The sequence below is a fragment of the Heterodontus francisci genome, chromosome 20 (genome assembly GCF_036365525.1).
Source record: "Heterodontus francisci isolate sHetFra1 chromosome 20, sHetFra1.hap1, whole genome shotgun sequence".
Classification (NCBI taxonomy): domain Eukaryota; kingdom Metazoa; phylum Chordata; class Chondrichthyes; order Heterodontiformes; family Heterodontidae; genus Heterodontus; species Heterodontus francisci.
Window position 1 is genome coordinate 23,720,043 of NC_090390.1, and position 20,866 is coordinate 23,740,908.

General features: G+C 40.8%; 1 protein-coding gene across 1 annotated transcript in view; it reads right to left on the reverse strand.

Moving 5' to 3' along the window:
* Positions 1-20,866, reverse strand: part of arid5b (AT-rich interaction domain 5B) — a 132,236-nt gene that overhangs the window by 109,010 nt on the left and 2,360 nt on the right. The window contains exon 3 of the mRNA XM_068052444.1: positions 14,019-14,253. Coding sequence (XP_067908545.1) covers positions 14,019-14,253 — 235 coding nt within the window. The remainder of the gene's footprint in view (positions 1-14,018; positions 14,254-20,866) is intronic.

The following is a 20,866-nucleotide window of genomic DNA, read 5'->3' on the forward strand; positions in this document are numbered from 1 at the left end:
CAGAGAAAAAGAAACAATTTGCAGAGGGAAATCTGAAGACAATTAATCACCCGCTTGTTTTACTTAATTTTCCAATCTGTTTACACTTTTCCAACTACAAATGCATTTTTTATGCCCCAGCTCACAATTTACATCATACAGACTCAGATTGCTGGCACTGTGCCAAGTTGCAGTCATGAGGAAACTAACTGCACATGAACAGATTCAGTGTTTCATAATGGATAAAGGAACATGTAAATTTTCAGTATGTCAGCAAATAAAGAATCATGGCACACAGACTGCATACAAAACAATTTAAAACAAGTCTGCTCAAGGGCAGAATGAAGTTGCTCCAAATACAATCACAACTTTCCACTGCTTCTTGTAAGTGATATTTGTTCTTCTCTCTCTCTCTATGGTGAAGTTTTTAATTTGTTAATCCATTTTTTAAAAAAAACCATGGCTCTTGTGTACCCTTGCAAAACAGCAAAAGCCAAAAGGGCACTGCGCCAAACAGAGTTAACAGATTAATCACTGTTCATTCCTTTCTGCTCGACAACAAGCTTGCTGCAAGCACATAGGATACCCACTACAAGTGCTATCAATCATTTGGGGATGAAACAAAAAGGGCAAAAAAATTTGGACCCATGTAGCTGAGGTGACTATAACCCAGTCCGGACACAGAAAATTAAGTTTCCAGCCAAAATAAAATTGATTGCATCCCTGGCCTTTAACTATTCAACTAGAAACAAACATACGGTCCAATCACTTATTATTTCCTTGTAAAATGAGATGGCAACTTCAAAACAGAAAAGAATAATAGGTTTCATTTCCAAATTACTTTCGAATCAGAAGACTGGAAGATTTAGTGGTTTCCTGTTTCAGCTTGCAAAGTAAAATCTATAGATACTGCATAATTAGTCCAGGCTTTTTTCCCCCAGCAGTTTTCAATCTGTTCTAAAAATGACAACATAATCCAACCCTCTTTAATGTGATTCAATTAAGATACGATGCTGTTTGTTTCAGAATATCGGAGCAGAATATCCACAATCATAGATTTACTAGTGAGAAAGCTTGTATCTTAAAAGGAGTGTATTGCAATCCTGATTTTCAAATCCGTCCTGACATATTTTGTCTGATTTTATGATATGCAAATAACATTGTGCAATGCATTTTAAAAGCCTTGGAGGAAAATTTCTGCGATGGGAATATTGCAACAGTTTTTTTCCCCCATGTTTTCAATGAGTCAGTGGGTTTGCATGCCTTCCTTTCATGGGTTTCAATTCAACTTAAGAGCAACAAGATAAGTCTCCTCGCTCTGGTTGTCTGCAAGGCAAAATGAAATGGATCGGAGGCAGTCTTAACCTCGTGGTCACAAGTGGTCAGCACTAAAAGTGGCAGTGTCACACAGATAGGTCAGGAGATCTGTGGTCATAGTGGAAGCATCACACTGGAGGAAGAGGAGGTGTTTTTGAGAGGTTGGGTCAAAAGAGTCGGTGTAAAGTATGTGAGCAACAACAACTTGCATTTATATACCACTTTTAAATGTAGTAAAACGCCCACTGAGGAATAAAATCAGATAAAATTGACACTGAGCCAAGGGAAGAGATATTGGGAGGCTGACAATGTTTGGTCAAAGAGATAGGTTTGAAGGAAGGTCTTTAAGGATGAGTTGAAGAGGTTTAGGGAGGGAATTCCAGAGAGCGAGGCCTAGACAACAGAAAGCACAGCTGCCAATGATTGGGTGAAGGAAGCGGGGAATACGCAAGAAGCCAGACTCAGGAATTCAGAGCTCTTGGACCACCTAAGATATGTAAATCGGACTACTTTGACTATATAGGACCCCAAGGCAATTTTGAGGAACCGATGGGCAGACAAGCCTCTGGCCCCCGCCAGGACTTAGAGTACCAGGCTGACTCATGCTGGCGTGCTGCCGACAATCAAAGTCTTTTCTTGCACCTCGACTCCTGTAGGAGCTGGCAGATTTCTCACTGCCACCTGTATTCTCAGAGAATGTTTGACATGTAATGCAAATGTACATTGTAAATATAACCTGAAATGGCAACTGTTGTGAGGCACCTCATGCCCTATGACTAAAGTATACTTTTTGAAAGAAGTTCTCATTGCCACCAGCTGCACCCACCCCCACCTGGACCACATAACAGCATGCGAGCACTAAGCCAGCAGTGACCAGGTTGGCATGTGAATAGGAATAAGACTCGACCATTAAAATGGTCCCCAGCCTCTTGGCAAGGACTGCAGGTAGACAGCACAATTATACTGTCCTCACTCCCCATTTGACTATCTGCTCAAATGTAAATTCAGCCCCAGAAAGGCTAGCAAGAAAATGGGAAATATTTAATGCTCTCACACAAGCAACTAGAATGTGCTACTAAAGCATCCTTTCACTCCCAAGCAGCATTAAATACTTGTTGCACCTTTGTTCTTTTCAGTAAATGCTTTTGCTTTTTCTCCCCCAACGTTACTTTTAGTCTTGAGGGCACATTTTGGCAGCACCATTTCAATGCATTTTTTAAGCTGCCCTCTGAAGTATTGATCAAGGTGTGATTTAATTGAGGTGTTTAAGATGATTAAAGGAGTTAATAAGCTAGCAATAGCTATTTCCTTTGATAGGAGTGTCTAGAACAGGGTTGTCCAACCTTTTCACGTGGGGGGCCACAATTTTTATCTTACATGGGGGCCGGTGAGACAATTTCAGAAAGATAAAAGCATTAAAATTTATCTTGCTATTAATCAAAACAACAAAGGTGCATTTTTGTGAAGAAGTTTTCAATGAGAAGATTTATTAAATTACTTTCTGGTCACTATGTTGGACACCGATTTAGTCAGATAACTGGCATTTTTTTGCTTGCACAAGTAGTCAATGTTTGCCTGCACGCTTCTTGTAGCAATGCGGAGGATACCGGATAGATGTCATTCTGTCAGGAGTGATCTTGATCACTCTCTCTCTGTCCCCCTTTCCCTCTGTCTCTGCCCCCTCTCTGTGCCTCTTTCCACTCGCGCTCTCTCTCCCCCTTTCCCCCGCTCGCTCTCTCCCTCTCTCCGTCCCCCTTTCCCCCGCTCGCTCTCTCCCTCTCTCCGTCCCCCTTTCCCCCGCTCGCTCTCTCCCGCTCTCCGTCCCCCTTTCCCCCGCTCGCTCTCTCCCTCTCTCCGTCCCCCTTTCCCCCGCTCGCTCTCTCCCTCTCTCCGTCCCCCTTTCCCCCGCTCGCTCTCTCCCGCTCTCCGTCCCCCTTTCCCCCGCTCGCTCTCTCCCGCTCTCCGTCCCCCTTTCCCCCGCTCGCTCTCGCCCGCTCTCCGTCCCCCTTTCTCTCGCCCGCTCTCCGTCCCCCTTTCTCTCGCCCGCTCTCCGTCCCCCTTTCCCCCGCTCGCTCTCGCCCGCTCTCCGTCCCCCTTTCTCTCGCCCGCTCTCCGTCCCCCTTTCTCTCGCCCGCTCTCCGTCCCCCTTTCTCTCGCCCGCTCTCCGTCCCCCTTTCTCTCGCCCGCTCTCCGTCCCCCTTTCTCTCGCCCGCTCTCCGTCCCCCTTTCTCTCGCCCGCTCTCCGTCCCCCTTTCTCTCGCCCGCTCTCCGTCCCCCTTTCTCTCGCCCGCTCTCCGTCCCCCTTTCTCTCGCCCGCTCTCCGTCCCCCTTTCTCTCGCCCGCTCTCCGTCCCCCTTTCTCTCGCCCGCTCTCCGTCCCCCTTTCTCTCGCCCGCTCTCTGTCCCCCTCTCTCCCGCTCTCTGTCCCCCTCTCTCCCGCTCTCTGTCCCCCTCTCTCCCGCTCTCTGTCCCCCTCTCTCCCGCTCTCTGTCCCCCTCTCTCCCGCGCTCCCCCCTCTCTCCCGCGCTCCCCCCTCTCTCGCTCTTTGACAGTTGCAGAGAGTGGGAATGCTCAGCAGATGGTTGATCAGTTCTTTTTATAATCTCAAGTCAGTTTCACAGCTGACAGATTCTGACATCATGAACAGCAGTTTCTGAACTTCAGACAGATTCGGGGTTTTCTGGCAGGCTTTTAAAAAATTATCGAATAGAATGGCAGAATAGACTCGAGGGGCTGAATGGCCTTCTCTTGTTCCAATGTTCCTTGCTATGTCCCTATTTTTAAACTAGTGTACTGATATATTTGGTGCTTCAGAGAGAAAAATAGGTTCATTTTGCAATATCTCCTCTTCCTTATAGTATGCGAAAGTAATGACGCCAACAGCATTTCGTAAGTTCTATTTTGTCCTGAGGCAACAAGACAGCTGAAAAGACAGGAACTTATTTCACAAATTACAGGGCACCTTTTGTTTGACTGAGTTAATATAATAATTTATTACATGCATCCTTATGTATGCAGTTACTGTACCATCTCAAAGAAAAACACAATACGATTAGGAATAGTTTTGACGTACTTGTGACACATTTCGACTGAGAGACTTGGGTGAACTATTGTTTTCAGCAAGCTGGCCTGAAAGCTATTAATCACAGTCAGTATCACAGGTTCCATTCAAACACTAAGATAAGAAAAGGCATTCAGAATAAAAAATATACTAATAACATACAATAAGGCAATTATCCTAAAGCGCTATGGAAACTGAAAGCAGCTTTCACACATAGAAGCTAATTGCTGTGCAAAGAAATGACCGGAGGTTTTAGGGCTGTGCTAAAATAGAATTCATACTTCCCTTTTAGGGAACAATACGGTCAAATTGGAAACCAATGTTTCCATTTTTTTTTTGCCTTTGTTAGAATTTCAAGGTATTTTCTCGAAGATGACTTAATAATGAGACCCAAGGTTTAGCGACTGGCAGTACAGGAATTTCAAATTTTAATTACATTCCCCATTCATTTTGTCAAATGCCATAACTGAAAAAAAACATAGAAAAATGAGCAGTAACAACACAGAGTTTGCTTAGTGATTGCATTGTACAATTCAAGAAATTAGAAGCGAGCAAAAAAAAAAAACCTTCAAATCTGGGATTGTCCTTAAAGCACATGTTCGAAAGTGCTTTATCACATTTAATATTAATTCTGTCTTGCTTTTTAACATTTCAAAAACGTCACCCTGATTGCAATGTTAATGCCATCGCTGATTATCTATCATGCCAAAAAAATAACATCTGCCCATACTTCATAGGAACAGGAGGAAGTCATTTAGCCCCTCAAGCCTGTTCCGCCATTCAATGAGATCATGGCTGATCTGTGACCTAACTCCATACAAATACTGGAGTTCCACAAGAATCAGTGCTGGGGCTGCATCTATATACACTCTATATTAATGACTTAGATGAAGAGACACAGAGTAATGTATCTAAGTTTGCTGATGACACAAAGATAGGTAGTAAGCTGTGGGGAGGACACAGAGAGGCTGCAAAGAGATATAGACAGATTAAGTGAGTGGGCAACAAGATGGCAAATGGAGTATAATGTGGGAAAGTGTGAAGTTACTCACTCTGATCATAAGAATAGAAAAGCAGAATTTTTTTTAAAAAAAAAGATGTGAAACTTGAAAATGTCAATGTTCAGAGAGACTTGGGTTTGCTTGTACAAAGAACGCAGAAAGTTAACATGCAGGTACAGCAAGCAATTAGGAAGGCAAATGGCATGTTGGCCTTTATTACAAGGGGATTGGAGTACAGGAATAAAGAAGTCTTTCAACAATTGTACAAGGTTTTGCTGAGACCACATCTGGAATACTGTGTGCAGTTTTGGTCTCCACATTTAAGAAAGGATATATTTACATTGGAGGCAGTGCAGCGAAGGTTCACTAGATTGACTCCTGGGATGAGCGGGTTGTCCTATCATGAGGGGCTGAGTAAATTGGGCCTGTATTCTCTGGAGTTTAGTAGAACGAGAGGTGATCTCATTGAAACATACAATATTCTGAAAGGGCTGGAAAGGGTAGACATAGAGACTGTTTCTGCTGGTTGGGGAATCTAAAACACGGGGACACAGGATGTGGACTGAGATAAGGAGAAATTACTTTGCTCAAAGGGTTGTGAATCTTTGGAATTCTCTATTCCAGAGGGTGTGGATGCTCCATCATTAAATACATTTAAGGCCGAGATAGATTTATGATGAGCGGGCAGGAAAGTGGAATTGAAGTCTAAGATCAGCATGATCGTATTGAATGGCTGAGCAGGTCGATGGGCCATACGGTCTACTCCTGCTCCTATTTCTTGTGCATGCCCACCTTTGCCCATACCCCTTAATGCTTCTGGTTAACAAAAATTAATCTTAGATTTAAAATTAAAAATTGCTCTAGCATCAACTGCCATTTGCAGAGAGTTCCGAACTTCTACCAACCTTGGTGTGCAGAAGTGTTTCTTAATTTCACTCCTGAAAGGTCTGGCTCTAATTTTTAGTCTAGACTCCCCAACCAGCAAAAATTGTTTCTCTCGATCAGTTCCCCTCAATATCTTAAAAACTTCAATCAACTCACTGCTCAATTCTAAATTCCAGGGACTACAACTCTAGTTTGTATAATTTAACCCTTGGCGTCCAGATATCACTCTGGTAAATCTACGCTGCACCCTACTCCAAGGCCAATATATCCTTCCTAAAGTGTGGTGCCTAGAACTGCTCACAGGACTCCAGGTGTGATCTAACCAGGGCTTTGTATAGCTAAAGCGTGGCTTCTACCCACTTGTATTCTATTCCTCTGGATATAAAGGCCAGCATTCCATTAGCCTTTTTAATTATTTTCCGTACCTGTTCATGACATTTTAATGACCTATGTACCCAGACCCCCAAATCTCTTTGGACCGCCACTGTTTCTAGCTTTTCATCATTTCAAAAATACTCTGTTCTATCCTCACATTGAAATCCCTATGCTACAGTTTTGCCCATTCATTTAATCTATCAATATATCTTTATAATGTTAACTTCCACTGCTTACAATGCTGCCCTCAATACTGTCAACTTTTTGCATTTTAATGTTCACATCTATGATGAAGACAGCCTATATAAACTTCCACACTCTCCAACTCACCCTCTAACCCCACAGCAACTAAAGATTACACTCGACTCCCTGTGAGAAACGCCACACAAAAATGACTATTAGTTAATTAAATCATAGGTATATCTGAATTAGCGCACCTTCCACCCTCTGTAAAACTGAGCTCATACAAAGCTCTGCTACCCATATCTTAACTGGATGTTCTAAGGCACTATATAAATGCAAGCTGCTGATGAAATAATCGTTGGGATTATTTCCTCAGGTTGGTGGAGGGTAAGCTCTCTCTTTCGGCCACCCGTCTACCCAGAGACTCCCTTGATCTCCTGACAAAATTGCGTTGGCCAATCAGGATCCCCTCCCCCTCAAGGGAGACGGTGGGTAGTGGTAATGTCACTGGACTGGTAATCCAGAGACCCAGGCTAATGTCCTGGGGACACTGGTTCAAATCCCACCATGGCAGCTGGTGCAATTTAAACTCAACTAATAAATTCAAATAATTAATTTAAAAAAAATCTGGAATTAAAAGCTGGTCTCAGTTTCACGACACTATGACTATCATTGATTGTCATAAAAACCCATCTGATTCACCAGAGTCCTTTAAGGGAGGAAATCTGCCATCCTTACCTGGTCTGGCCGACATATGACTCCAGATCCACAGCAATGTGGTTGACTCTTAACTGCCCTCTGAAATGGCCTAGCAAGCCATGCAGTTGTCAAGTAATTAGGGACGGGCAACAAATGCTGGCCTTGCCAGCGATGCCCACATCCCATGAAAGAATAAAAAAAAGGTTGCTTGCCAACAAGTTGTTAACTATTTAAAGGTCTGGTTAAAATTTATTTTGGGAGGGAAGTAGAAAATGGTGAAGCGATAGACAAGCAGTCGACAATGAGGTGGCTGGGGTCAGGAATTGTAAAGTTTCAACCTTCGTTGCAGCTCCTATTATCAAGTGGCATTGAATCTTAACATTATGATTTTCCCAATTCTACACCATCTGAGCTTAATTTGAGAGGGAATTTACATACACCATGTGAGACTGTCACTTCCCAATTTCAAATTCTCAGTGTGACAGTGGAGATAGCTGGACTTCTAGCTGTCCAGAATGAAAATGTTATGATATCTCGTGCACGTGAAAAAAATTCTGCTCCTGCTTGTAGAGGGTGAATATAACTGAATAGAGCAGTGAAACAGACAGGAGATTTGCTTGTTAAATGGGTATACTTGGAGTTTTAAGTGTAGACAAAATTACTGGTGTAAAAGAAGTGCAGTGTTTAACAAGGTTGTATGCACTTATTCAAAATTGCTCAGTTAAAAATGTTTTGCCAATATGATATTTGAGATAAATAATCAGGTGCAAGTGTGATACTTTCAAGTGCAACAGACACAGTAGATGCAGCACTTTCATCAACACTAGCAGATCTCCTGTGGTGTTGGTGTTGCTCATAGGTAGTCTGGGATCTGAAGTATGGTTATTCTGTTCAGCCGTTAATCAGGTCTGTGCATTTAAGGCTCAATTACTCTCTGCAAGTTCTGGTTACTGCAGCTGGTTATAAATTGCTGAGGTCAATTAGAGGTTAGTAAACTGTTTGGAAATTTCAGTCTGCGTTAATCACTGACTTGCTTTATTTTACCGAGATTGTTTTGCTACAAAGCCTGATAATATGGAACTAAATTTTTTTGCGGGGAGGGAAAGGAAACAGGAATTTAGGGCAGTACCTGCTTACTCCAGGACTCATTCCCCATTTGCTGTGGCTTTTTAAATTCTGATGGTAGGGTGGTTGTGGGCCCATCTTCTATCCGACCTGCTAAATCAAGGGGGCTTGTAATCCTTAGCAGAATTTGCCAGCTAAGAGGTTTAAGAAGCCCCAAATTTTTACTAGGGATTGGCAATTGATTCCAAGTGGGATGGATTGCATTCTCCAAAAAGCATTTTCATAGAGTCTATTGGAAGCACAAGGTACCAAGTTCAGGCTCCTCTCCACCAATGCATGACGATTCAATTGAATGGGTATAAAATTGTTGAGGCGGGGGGGGCTGAGGGAAAATTTACCCTCTCCCTTCAGCTTCCTGCCAGAAAGTTTAGGTTCAAATTACCCCCATTCTGTTTTACACCGTATAATATTCCCACACTCTCAAAACGGCACATCCATGGGAGATTTGCCTGTCACGCATTCCCTGTCCATCACACTACTTTATCACATCTAGGTATTACATGCACCTTTAAAGAAAAAAAATGTATAACTTTCCATGAATACAAACAGCAGATGCAGGATGCCTGCCTTCCCCAAATTAACCTCCATACAAAACCCAGTGTTTACATGACAGCAATTAACCTTGTCGCGTTAAGGAACACACCTAAATTTTACATGGTATAATGTTCCTGACCTTATAAAGTAGTGCATCCTCTGACTCTTTGTTAGCAGTGCTACAGGAAGTTTTCTAGTAATATTAGCCACTGGGTTTGCTCACAGTCTATTGGAAAATATGCTGTTTATAAGGTGCAGGGATATTACATCACGCGGCAAGTATTATTCTGCTGCTAATGGGCATCAGCATCCCTTTAAAGCTGCAAGATGTAAATTCTCTGCCTTCCTCAAGTCAGCTGGAGACTCAATGCGCAAAGCATATCCTCATCTTGCTTTCCTTTCATAATAAGTGCAACCCCTGAAGTAGAACATATTTTCTGCTGAATAGCTTTTCTGTATATTGGAGAATATTGGCTCAACCTTTACTTTATACTTCTTTTTCTGAAGCATGACACACTTAGTAACCCACGTGACAGTGCAACACCTGCTGCTTCTATGGGAAGTTCATTCGCTATGGAAGTTCACCTGCCTATAAACCCTGGCTTCAGGTCAGACAAAAACTGGAAATAACTGACCCTCTTATTTTTTAGTACAAAAAAACTGCTACTTGCTCCTTGGCAAAATGCAATAGATGCCTCTCAAAACTGATAGATAGCACAAGACTGACCTTTTACAGACTTGCAGTTATGAACACATTAACCTGTAGTTTCAATGGTTTAATACTAGATCCAATATATTACACCGCCAATCATATGACTTCCAACTATTGAAACAACCCGTAAACTGAATTTAAAACTGATCCTTAACATGTCTGATCCAACAGCTGGTCATCTAAACTTCCAAAACAAAACTTATTCAGCAACTGATAAACTGAATGGATAATTGACATGCATTCCAGTCCAAAATTGGTTTACGGTGTTGCAAATTTCAATACTGGTCTTGTTAGTGCAATTAATTGATTGGTGCATGCTCAAAACTAGCTAGTACGTAAAGGCTCATTTGTATATTTAGCAAATGTATGCTTGCTTCTGCAGCAGATCAAATTAGCAGCTTAATTTAAGAGATGGACCCTGAATCCTAACGTAATTAGATTAGTAGCTGCAGAAGCGGAATCTGGGCTGATATCCCACTCTGAATTGGCATTTTGAGCTCAGCTGCACTCCTTGGACAGGCTTTTGCTCATTCTTGTCTGGGGCTTCCGGCAGCATCAGTCTCCACCTTGGAGAGATGGGAAGTAGGGGTCAAGAAGAAAGCATCAGAGACATGGATTGTGTCCAAAAGAACATGCTTCACGATAGCTACTGCGGAGATGTATAGAGCGCAATGTGAAAGGAAGGACGATGGAACAAATAGAGAGAAAAGATTGTTTTAAAAATGTATTGAGCAGGCTATCCTTAAACATCCAAACATTGTGAACTATTCTGGATCAAAACAAAGGCCTCAGACATGCCCATTCAGGCTACCAGCTCCAAGTTCTACATGCCCAACTGTTTACTTGCTTCAGGCAACATGATATTTGGTCATGTAGATTTCTGATGTGCATGGATAGAAACCAATCTGCCAAACCCTTAAATCCCTCTTCAGTACTGCTAGTGATCTGAACGGCTTCCTACTGCGGTATTAGGTGGTTGTTGGTCGGCACAGACTCGGTGGGCCGAAGGGCCTGTTTCAGCGCTGTATCTCTAAATAAATAAATAAAATAGCCTAGGTCATAACCTGCGAAAAAAAAAAGCACCTGAAAAATCTGTGTTCAGCAGCCTTAGACAAAACTACCTTCAATATTGTGCTGATAAAATGGGTTACCTGCAAAATCATTACAGCACAACTGATCATATTTATATTGCCCAGATGCATTAGATCCTTTGATTCCACATTTACTACAATTTTGATGGTTTTATCATATTCTTTAAAACTGCACTGACATCAAGGAAAGGGGAATCAGTTAACACCTTAAATGATATATGCTGTAAACACATCGATATGATATTCTTCCAAATAGGCCACCTATTCCAAATAGGTTGTGTGGCACGACCACCGTGCTAAATGGGACAAATTCAAAACAAATCTAGCAACTCAAAACTTGCCATCCATGAGGTGCTGTGGGCCATCAGCAGAATCATCTTCCACTACAATCTCTAACCTCATGGCTTGGCATATCCCTCACTCCACCACTATCAGGCTCTTGTTCAATAAGGAGGAGCAGCAGACAAGCACACCTAAAAATGAGGTGCCAACCTGGTGAAGCTACAACACAGGACTACATGCATGCTAAACAGCAGAAGCAGCATGAGATAGACCGAGCTAAGCAATCCCATAACCAACAGATCAGATCAAGGCTCTGCAGTCCTGCTACATCAAGTCATGAATAATACTGGGCAATTAAACAACTATAGGGAGAAGGCGGCTCCATGAACACCCCCATCCTCAATGATGGCAGAACCCAGCACGTGAATGCAAAAGACAAGGCTGCAACATTCGCAACAATCTTCAGTCAAAGGTGCTAAGTGGATAATCCAACTTGGCCTCCTCGTAAGGTCTCCACCTTTGTAGAAGCCAGACTTCAGCCAATTCAATTCATTCCATGCGATATTAAGAAATGGCTGAGCGCACTGGATGCAGAAAAGTCTATGGGCCCTGATAACATCCCAGTTGTAGTACTGAAGACTTGTGCTTCAGAACTGGCCATGCCCCTAGCCAAGCTGCTCCAGTACAGCTACAACACTGGCATCTACCCGACAGAGTGAAAAATATTCCAGGTTATGTCCTGTCCACAAAAAGCAGGACAAATCCAATTCCGCCAAAATACTGCCCCATCAGTCTATTCTCAATCATCAGCAAAGTGATGGAAGGTGTCGTCAACAGTGCTACCAAGCCGCACTTACTCACCAATACTCAGCTTGGGTTCCACCAGGGCCGCTCGGCTCCAGACCTCATTACAGCCTTGGTCCAAATATGGACAAAAGAGCTGAATACCAGAGGTGAGGTAAGAGTGACTGCCCTTGACATCAAGGCAGCATTTGACTGAACGTGGCATCAAAAAGCCCTAGCAAAATTGAAGTCAATGGGAATTGGGGGAAAACTCTCTGCTGGTTGGAGTCGTACCTAGCACAAAGGAAGATGGTTGTGGTTGTTGGAAGCCAATATCTCAATCCCAGGACATCACTGTAGGAGTTGCTCAGGGTAGTGTCCTAGGCCCAACCATCTTCAGCTGCTTCATCATGGCCTTCCCTCCATTAGAGGGTCAGAGGTGGGGATACTCGCTGATGATTGCACTGTGATCAGTACTATTCGCAGCTCCTCAGATAATGAAGTAGTCTCTGTCCACATGCAGCAAGACCTGAACAATATTCAGGCTTGGGCTGATAAGAGGCAAGTAACATTTGTGCAACACAGGTGCCAGGCAATGACATATCTCCAACAAGAAAGAATCCAACCATCATCTTCTCTTGGCATTCAACGACATTGCCAATTCCCCCTGCATCAACATCCCGAGGGTCACTATTGACTACAAACTTAGCTGCACCAGCCACATAAATATTGTGGTTACAAAAGGTGTCAGAGTTTGGGTATTCTGCAACAAGTGTCTCTCACTTCCTGACTCCCTAGAGTCTGTCAGGCACAAGTCAGGCATGTAATGGAATACTCCCCACTTGCCTGGATGAGTGCAGCTCCAACACTCAAGAAGTTCAACACTATCCAGAACAAAGCAGTCTGCTTGATTGCACCCCATCCACCAGCATAAACATTCACGCCCTCCACCACTGGCACACAGTTGCAGTAGTGTGTACTATCTGCAAGATGCACTGCAGCGACTCCCAAGGCCTCTTTAACAATATCTTCCAAGCCCACAATCTCTACCACCCATATGGACAAGGGCACCAGACACATGGGAACACCACCACCTGCGAATTCCCCTCCAAGTCACACATCATCATGACTTGGAAATATATGGTCAATCCTTCAACGTCGTTGGGTCAAAATCCCTCCCAAACAGCACTGTGTGTATACCTACACCAGACAGACTGCACTAGTTCAAGAAGGTGCTCATTACCACTTTCTCAAGGGTTAATTAAGGATGGGAAACAAATGCTGGTTGTGCCAGTGACGCCTGCCTCCCATGAACGAATAAAAAAACTCAGCAAAGTAAAAAAAAAATGGCAGAAAAGGTCAGAATGTTTTTATATACTAGTAATTTGCCCACAATGTTGTCCAAGTTCACTTGATATTTTTCCTAATACAAGATGGCAACAGAGTAGGGAGAGAGAAATTCAGAAATGTGCTCCATGAAGCCACCTAGTGACCAAAGCTTGCATTACATTGTGAGTTGACATAGCAAAAGCGAATAAAAATGTTGACAAAAGCATGATCAAAAATTGTGACACCAAAAACTTGGATTTTGTGGAAATTAAGAGACAGAGACAGACATGCAGATTGGTCAAGTTTCAGATGGATTACATATAAATCGTAGGCTGCTATCAAATATGAAACAAGAAAATCAAACATTTTAAATAACAAACTTTTTTTTGCTTGCATATCTAATAACACTAAACTTAGAACTCTCTATGGAGGCACATCAATGACACAAAAACATCATAAATGTCATAATGGCTGAAAACAGCAAAGGCCAAATTGCAAGCAATTAAATTCCACCAGAGACCCAGTAACTTCAATGAGAATATAAACATCTGCTCAATATCAACTGAGCCTTAAATTGAATCGAAAGATAATGGGAAAGAACAGCTTTCAAATTAGAATTTTGAGCTCAAATAAAAAAGTAAAGAAAGTAAATAAAATAATTACCAAGGTCAGCCTTTTCTTTTAAAACATCCTTGAAATTGAGGCCACTGTTGAGGGTGCATTGCCTATATTGATGCAAGGCTTCCTTTTGTCCATTCATCCCCAGCTCCTTTCTCTTTGAGGGTTTCAGTGACACAGCCCCGAGGCCCCGTGTCCATGTGCCGAAATCTGAGCACGCCCATTTCATCAGGTCATCCAGCTTCACGACTACTTTCTCCGAAACAGCTACAACTTCATCCTGTAAACAATACCAAAGACAAAAGAAGGAACAGTAACATGACCTTGCTGATCTTTACATTTCAGACAATCCAAATTTTCAATTTACTACCAGTTATATATTTACTTAGTCATGAATATCACAAATAGAATATTTTGGGTTTCAAAATTAATTCTGTTGATGACGGAATGATAGATTTCTTAAATTACTGGCCAATTTTAACTTATTTTCTCTCCGCATCTTTAGATCGAAATATAGAATCATACGGCACAAAAGGAGGCCATTTGACCATCATGCCTGTGCTTTAAAAGAACTATCCAATTAGCCCCAGACCCCTCTCTTCCCCCATAGCCCTGCAATTTTTCACCTTCAAGTATTTATCAAATTCCCTTTTGAATGTTACTATTAATTCTGCTTCCACCGCCCTTTCAGGCAGTGCATTCCAAATCACAACAACTTGCTGCGTAAAATAATTCCCATCTCTGCCCTGGTTCTCTTGCCAATTATATTAAATCCGTGATCTTTGGTTACTGGCCCTCCTGTATCAGTCTCCAGCTTGAGAGGATAAGCAGGTAACCTGCTATCAGATATTTGATTTTCACATCGGTAGTAAACCATTCAAAAGTGCACGTAAGCAGTGCGGGGTGACCTTCCTTCCAGTTTTTCCTCCCTCCTTCTAGACAGCCATATGCCCTCTATGTTACATCGCTGCCAGACAGCATGACTGATCGCAGAACTGAGACAGCATCCCATCACTTTGGAGCACAATCTGTTGCTTAACCAACTCTGTGCCACTCTGCTGCCTGATCAATTTAGATTAAATTTTTCTTTCCACATTACCTCTTTACTGAGTATATCTATCTGTCAGGAACAGCATGCAAATGAGCTCAGCAAAACCAACCAACAACATTTGAGCAGAAAAATGGTCACAAACTAATATTTCGCTCACCATTTGCAAATAGAATCAGTAGCACAAAATTCTACTGGCAGAATAAGAATTAAATGTAAACATTTGGTTAAGGCAGGTTCAAATAATTAGTGTAAACAAGAGCTCTGTAATCCTAATATCAATTGTTAGTGCGATAGCTTGCATATTGTATCCAGAAGGTCATTGGAAAAGATTTAAAAGTCATGGTACAGGAGTACTTTTGAAAGGTACCAAATGTTCTACATACAGTTCTACAGAATCTTAGATCTCATTTCCAGCGTTATTTTTATTTAAGCCTTCGAGATTCCTTCTAGTCTCGTGACACGCTTTCATGCTGCATGAAAGAATCATGTTAGAAATTTACAGAATATCAATGATTATAAAGCTGATCTAGCAAGAAGTACGAATGTACCATTTCATCATTGGAATAATCGAGACTATTCTGACTGTTGTTTAAATGCTGCCATCCCAAACAGCAGAGTAGATTATACTTAAAATGCACTAATGGATTCATACCAAACCATTTAAAATCTAAAACTTCCTCAAATTCTAACCAGCTTTCTTCCCCAAATAACCAAAGTTCTTGCTTTCTAATAGTGACATTTACAGTTGAAGATCCCAATTAAACATGTCATAAATTGAATGGGAACCTCACACCATTAACACAATTAATACTTTAAATTTTTTTTCAAAAGCTTTATTGATGAGGAAACACAGTGCTTACATTAGTTTGTAGAAATAAGAATTGCGACATAAAGCCCAACTGCAGGACACATATCAAACTTAAAAGGCATTCAATACAGGTTTTGTAATCCATTTTGAATCTTTTGTTGTTGGCTGATATGTTTGAATTGTTTCATACTTATTGCCTTGATGAACACATCTGCTAACCGTGTAAGCTTGTAATATGAGAACGTGAAAACAGTCACTTCCCGAAGTTCATCAAATCAATGCCATAGTTTCCAGATGCTTGGCCAAATACAATTTTTAACAATATACTCAGTAAAAGCTTCTATCTGTATAGTACCTTATGCCTAAAGCCAACATTCCTTTTTTAATATTAATTAAATTTAAATGTCTTAGTATAAAAAAAAGTCCCTGGATACAAAGAGGAAGCAAATGTAACAGAGCCTAAAGATTTATTAGTGCCTGTAAATCATAAGAACAAAGGTTAAAGAGATTGCTTGATATAACAAACTGTACAAAAGCAGAATCAAGGTTCACCAAAATGCATTTTCCTTTATTTAGCGAAAACATCTTAGATCCACCTTAAAAGATAGAAAAGGAGTAATAGTTTGGCACAGTGTATAATTTCCAGGCAATCAGGAAATTTTGCATGTCACAAAATGCCAGTAAACTTTATAATAAAATGTCGCTTACAGTTAACAGTGAAATTGTATGCACCCATCCATATAATAATGCTAGTTAATGTATGGTTTGGTCTGTTCAACCCTTTGATAAACCAGTTCCCAAAAGAAAGAAAATCTGTCATGCTGAGAATGTTTCAGTCTGTTGCCTCATGAGGTCAAAGAAAGAATTCCTCAGGTCAAAACAGATTAGTACACCTGCTTTGCTGTCTATTGAATTACTGACCTAGCAACATGAGAAATTATGCCTACAGGAATGAGAAAAGCCTTTATGTAAAGTGACTATCTAGTAATTCATGTTCTCAAAAAATAGACTTACAGATTTTCAATTTTGTTCTTGTTCTAAATTCAGTTAACAAAAAGCTCAATGATGAGGTGGTATAAATACACATTAAACTTTAGATTTAACCTTATAAAGCCCAGTAAATGTTATATTAAGCATGAATGGCTTTTGCATTTTGAACTGTAAATTATATTACTCATTTTATGAGCAATCCTACAATGTGCTATCATTGCCACAAATGATTTGCACTAGCTTTAATCATAAAACCATAATTGCCTGATAAGTCCTAACACCAGACTGCACAATAGTATCTATAAATTGCTACATCTGGAAGCACGGCAAAATTAAAAACGTTAAAAAAACTGTATTAAAATATATTCATCGTCTCTTTTTCTTTTCTTGTCCATGGCCCTCTCCTGACGGCACTAGCTACCCTTCTATTCAAATTACAGTTCTTCATTTTCTACCTTACAATGGTGACTACACTTCAAAAGTACTTAATTGGCTGTCAAGCAGTTTGTGACATCTTGAGGTTGTGGAAGGTGCTATGTAAATGCAAGCCCCTTTTATCTTATCATGTGTGAAGTTGGGAAATGAGTGGCAGTGCACTATTCGACTGAAGGAAGCATCAGCACCAAGCCCGCCCCTGTTCATGCCCAATGGTCCCTGCGCATGCTTTTCAACAGACGTCATTGGATAATCGTTGGAGATGAGAGCCCTGAACAGTTTTTCCCCTCCACAGTGTCAAAGCCATTAGTCGGTCCCCAACTGCGATTGACTATCAGACAGTACCTTTACCCTCTACACCACTAGAAACTGGGAAACTGTCATATTTTCAGTGCTATTTGACTACACAGACAATAGTATCTTGCAGCACAGACGGACGTCATTCAGCCCATGGTGCTCCTCACTATGCTTTTACACATGTAGTCAATGTGGTGTCTTTACTTCTTGCAATTCAAGCTGGCAGCACTCAAGAGCAGAGGGATCGGATCTCTGGTCTTACTGCGCTGCATTGGTGCATGCCAGGGAACCTCAGGGACCCATATGTAAAGTTTCAATCCCTATCCTCGTTAATCTACATCTATCTCAGCTTGCTGATACTAATAGATCTTGATGTTTTTGATTGAAGATTTCTCCACCAGCCCTTTCCAAACCTCCAGGCCCACAATGTTCAAACCAGCAAAATATTAGGAGATGCAGCACTGAGTTGCCTGGACTTCGAGGGGAGGAGTTCTGGGGCACAGGACTCGCATGCAGGTCATGAGATTTGGAAACCCCCTCTATTGGCAGCCTTTCATCATGTCCATGCACCATTTTGCAACAGATTCATGTTAGTGCTTGGTATTTATGTCATGTGGATCCATGTTTACAACCTATTTTGATTAGCTTAGCAACTCATCACTGCAGCACAGTGTTGTATTTCTCCCTGGAATTTTGGCCTGTACAGTTCCAAGGAATTAAAAACTAGAAAATAAAAAACTCACACTGGTCACCTATATAATCCTTGCACCTTTACACACAAACATGCCAGAACACTCAATACACTCTGGATCAATGCCAAGGGAAACTTGAACTGCTCTTCTATAAAATCTTGTACTCTTAAGAGAACACTATGTAACCTTTGCAACCCAGTCATTTCACAGTTAAAGTTAGCAATGAACTGCAAAAAGTAATTACAGCCTACTAGTCAATTCACAATACTATTTGAGGGCAGAATGGTTTATGAGTATTTGGTAACTGGAACCTAACTTAAAACAGTCCGATGTTTGGCACCGAAGTCAAGTTCTTTTTCCCTGAACAAACAATCATTTTAAATTTCTTTCTGAAAGCAAGTTTTAAAACCTCTTTAAATTACACATGCCAGCATTAGGATTGGGAGTGCATTTTAACAAATGTTAAATTTCATTCCAGGTCCTTTCTACAGGGCTGTTTATAACTATAAAACATCACAACATTAAACGCTATTTAAATTTATGTTATTATTTTCCCTATATTTTATTTAAAAGTTGTTTAAACAGATCTTCAGTTACTGCCGAAACTGTGACTGACCCGTTTTAAATCAGCCTTATTGTGCAGGCAATACTGCTTGCTAAATTTGAATTTTGAAATAGACAAGTGACGCTTGGGGAAAAAGGATATTGCAGTTTTCCTATTACTATATTCAAAACAGCTGACATTATTCAAATAATTGGCACTTAAAATGAAAAAGCGATAACGCTCTCAGTATCAGAACAGTGCTTATGAATACAAGAAAAATTTGGAAAAAAAAATGTTGCCAAAAATATATGGTACTGTATTTCGAATTTGCATAACTGTATTCATTATATCTGATCCCCTCTGGGGAGTGCGACATTAATATACTGTACAGTGAAGATGAACTAAAATTTATTCAGCTTTGCTGGAATAGTTTGCCTTTATTAATACTGCATATTTATACCAGATTTAATATGCAGGCACAATTAGCATCTTATGATTCACAGCACAGCATTAAAAAGGTAGATTAGAGTTTAGACAGAAGGCAATTTTTCTGCAACAAATTGTCTGATTAAGAAAACCTGAGGAGCATACAAGCATAATGTACGGTAGAATCTTGCAGTGCAGGAGTCAATTTGGCTTGTTGTTTTTGTGCCAGCTCTGTGAAACAATGATCCATTTAATATCACTCTACCTGCTCTTTTTTCAAAGCCCTACAAATGTTTACTTTTTCAAGTATATAACGCATTGCCATTTGAAATCGACTATTGAATGTGCTTCAGACATCCTTTCAGGCAGTATGCACCTCACTGTGTAAAAATATATTTCTCATCTCTCCCTCTGGTTCATCAATTTCTCAAAATTTGACCATCACCATAACCTTTCATCTTCCCAAATTTAATGTGAGATCACATCCTGCAGCGTTTGCCTCGGAGGGACTTGGCAATACATTCTGGGATGGCGGTAGAATAACTTATAAAGATACCATGGTTTGACCCATGTTTGATTTACGCATGTCTTTAAATCATAACTGAAAAGGTTAAAAAAAGGATCGCCAATGAATTAAAAAGCCAGAATGTTGAATCGTGTTAATTTTACTTACATTTACTATTGAAATTGTATTGCACAAAAACACAAAAAGCAACACATGCAGTACATACACCTGTGCTTATAATAATGGAGAAAATAGTTGATCGTTTTTGAAAAATGTCAGTATTTGCATAAATTATATTTAATCCGTTACAGATTTAATGGGACTGCATCTATTTATGTTCTAGCATTAAAGCGGTTTTGTGGTATTAAGTCAACACAAATGTGGCAACATACGTTTTTGCAATTTGTATCCACACTTTTAAAAGGAACAATTGAGTTCCTTTGGGATTTCTAAATTTTGAGATGAACTTGCAATGATTAGTCAATTAACTCGTAATTCCCGTTCCCGGGTAGAGAGATGGTGTAATATGAAGAAGGATACAACGTGAGATTGGCGATAGCTTTCAACCCTGACAAGAATCCGTATGTAGATAGTACACCTATTAAATGTGTGACAACTGCGTTAGCATATTTATTAATGGAAGTCTCGTATTGGGCTCACTGGATCTTGGTGTGAGTTTCTCTGGGCACTCTGCCAGGTTCAGGATCAGTGTGTATGCGCTTGTTGCTGTTTCTGCTGCTGTTCTCTTTGCTAATGAATGACTAACTCTGGCCAGAAGGGAAATGACATCAGCGAGCGTGAAGTAAGACAGCATCTGGAAACTACAACCTGCTGCAACCCTCATCGTGTTATTGTGGAGTACACAAGGCATTTGCATAAACTTAAGGTCTGTCCGTGGGAGTAAAACTTCCAGCTCACACAGCACCTCAGCACATGATAATGAGGTTTCCGGGCAATATTAACTCGAAGCTAATCATTAACAGCAACACTTTGCTCCTTGACTCAGATATCAGCAATAGCAGATCAGCACAATTTTAACCACAATTTTATATATAAATCAAATGTGTGTGTATATCACATATATAAACGTATATATTTTCATATCAATACACAAATGTCCAGTTACATTTTATGTAAATGAAACA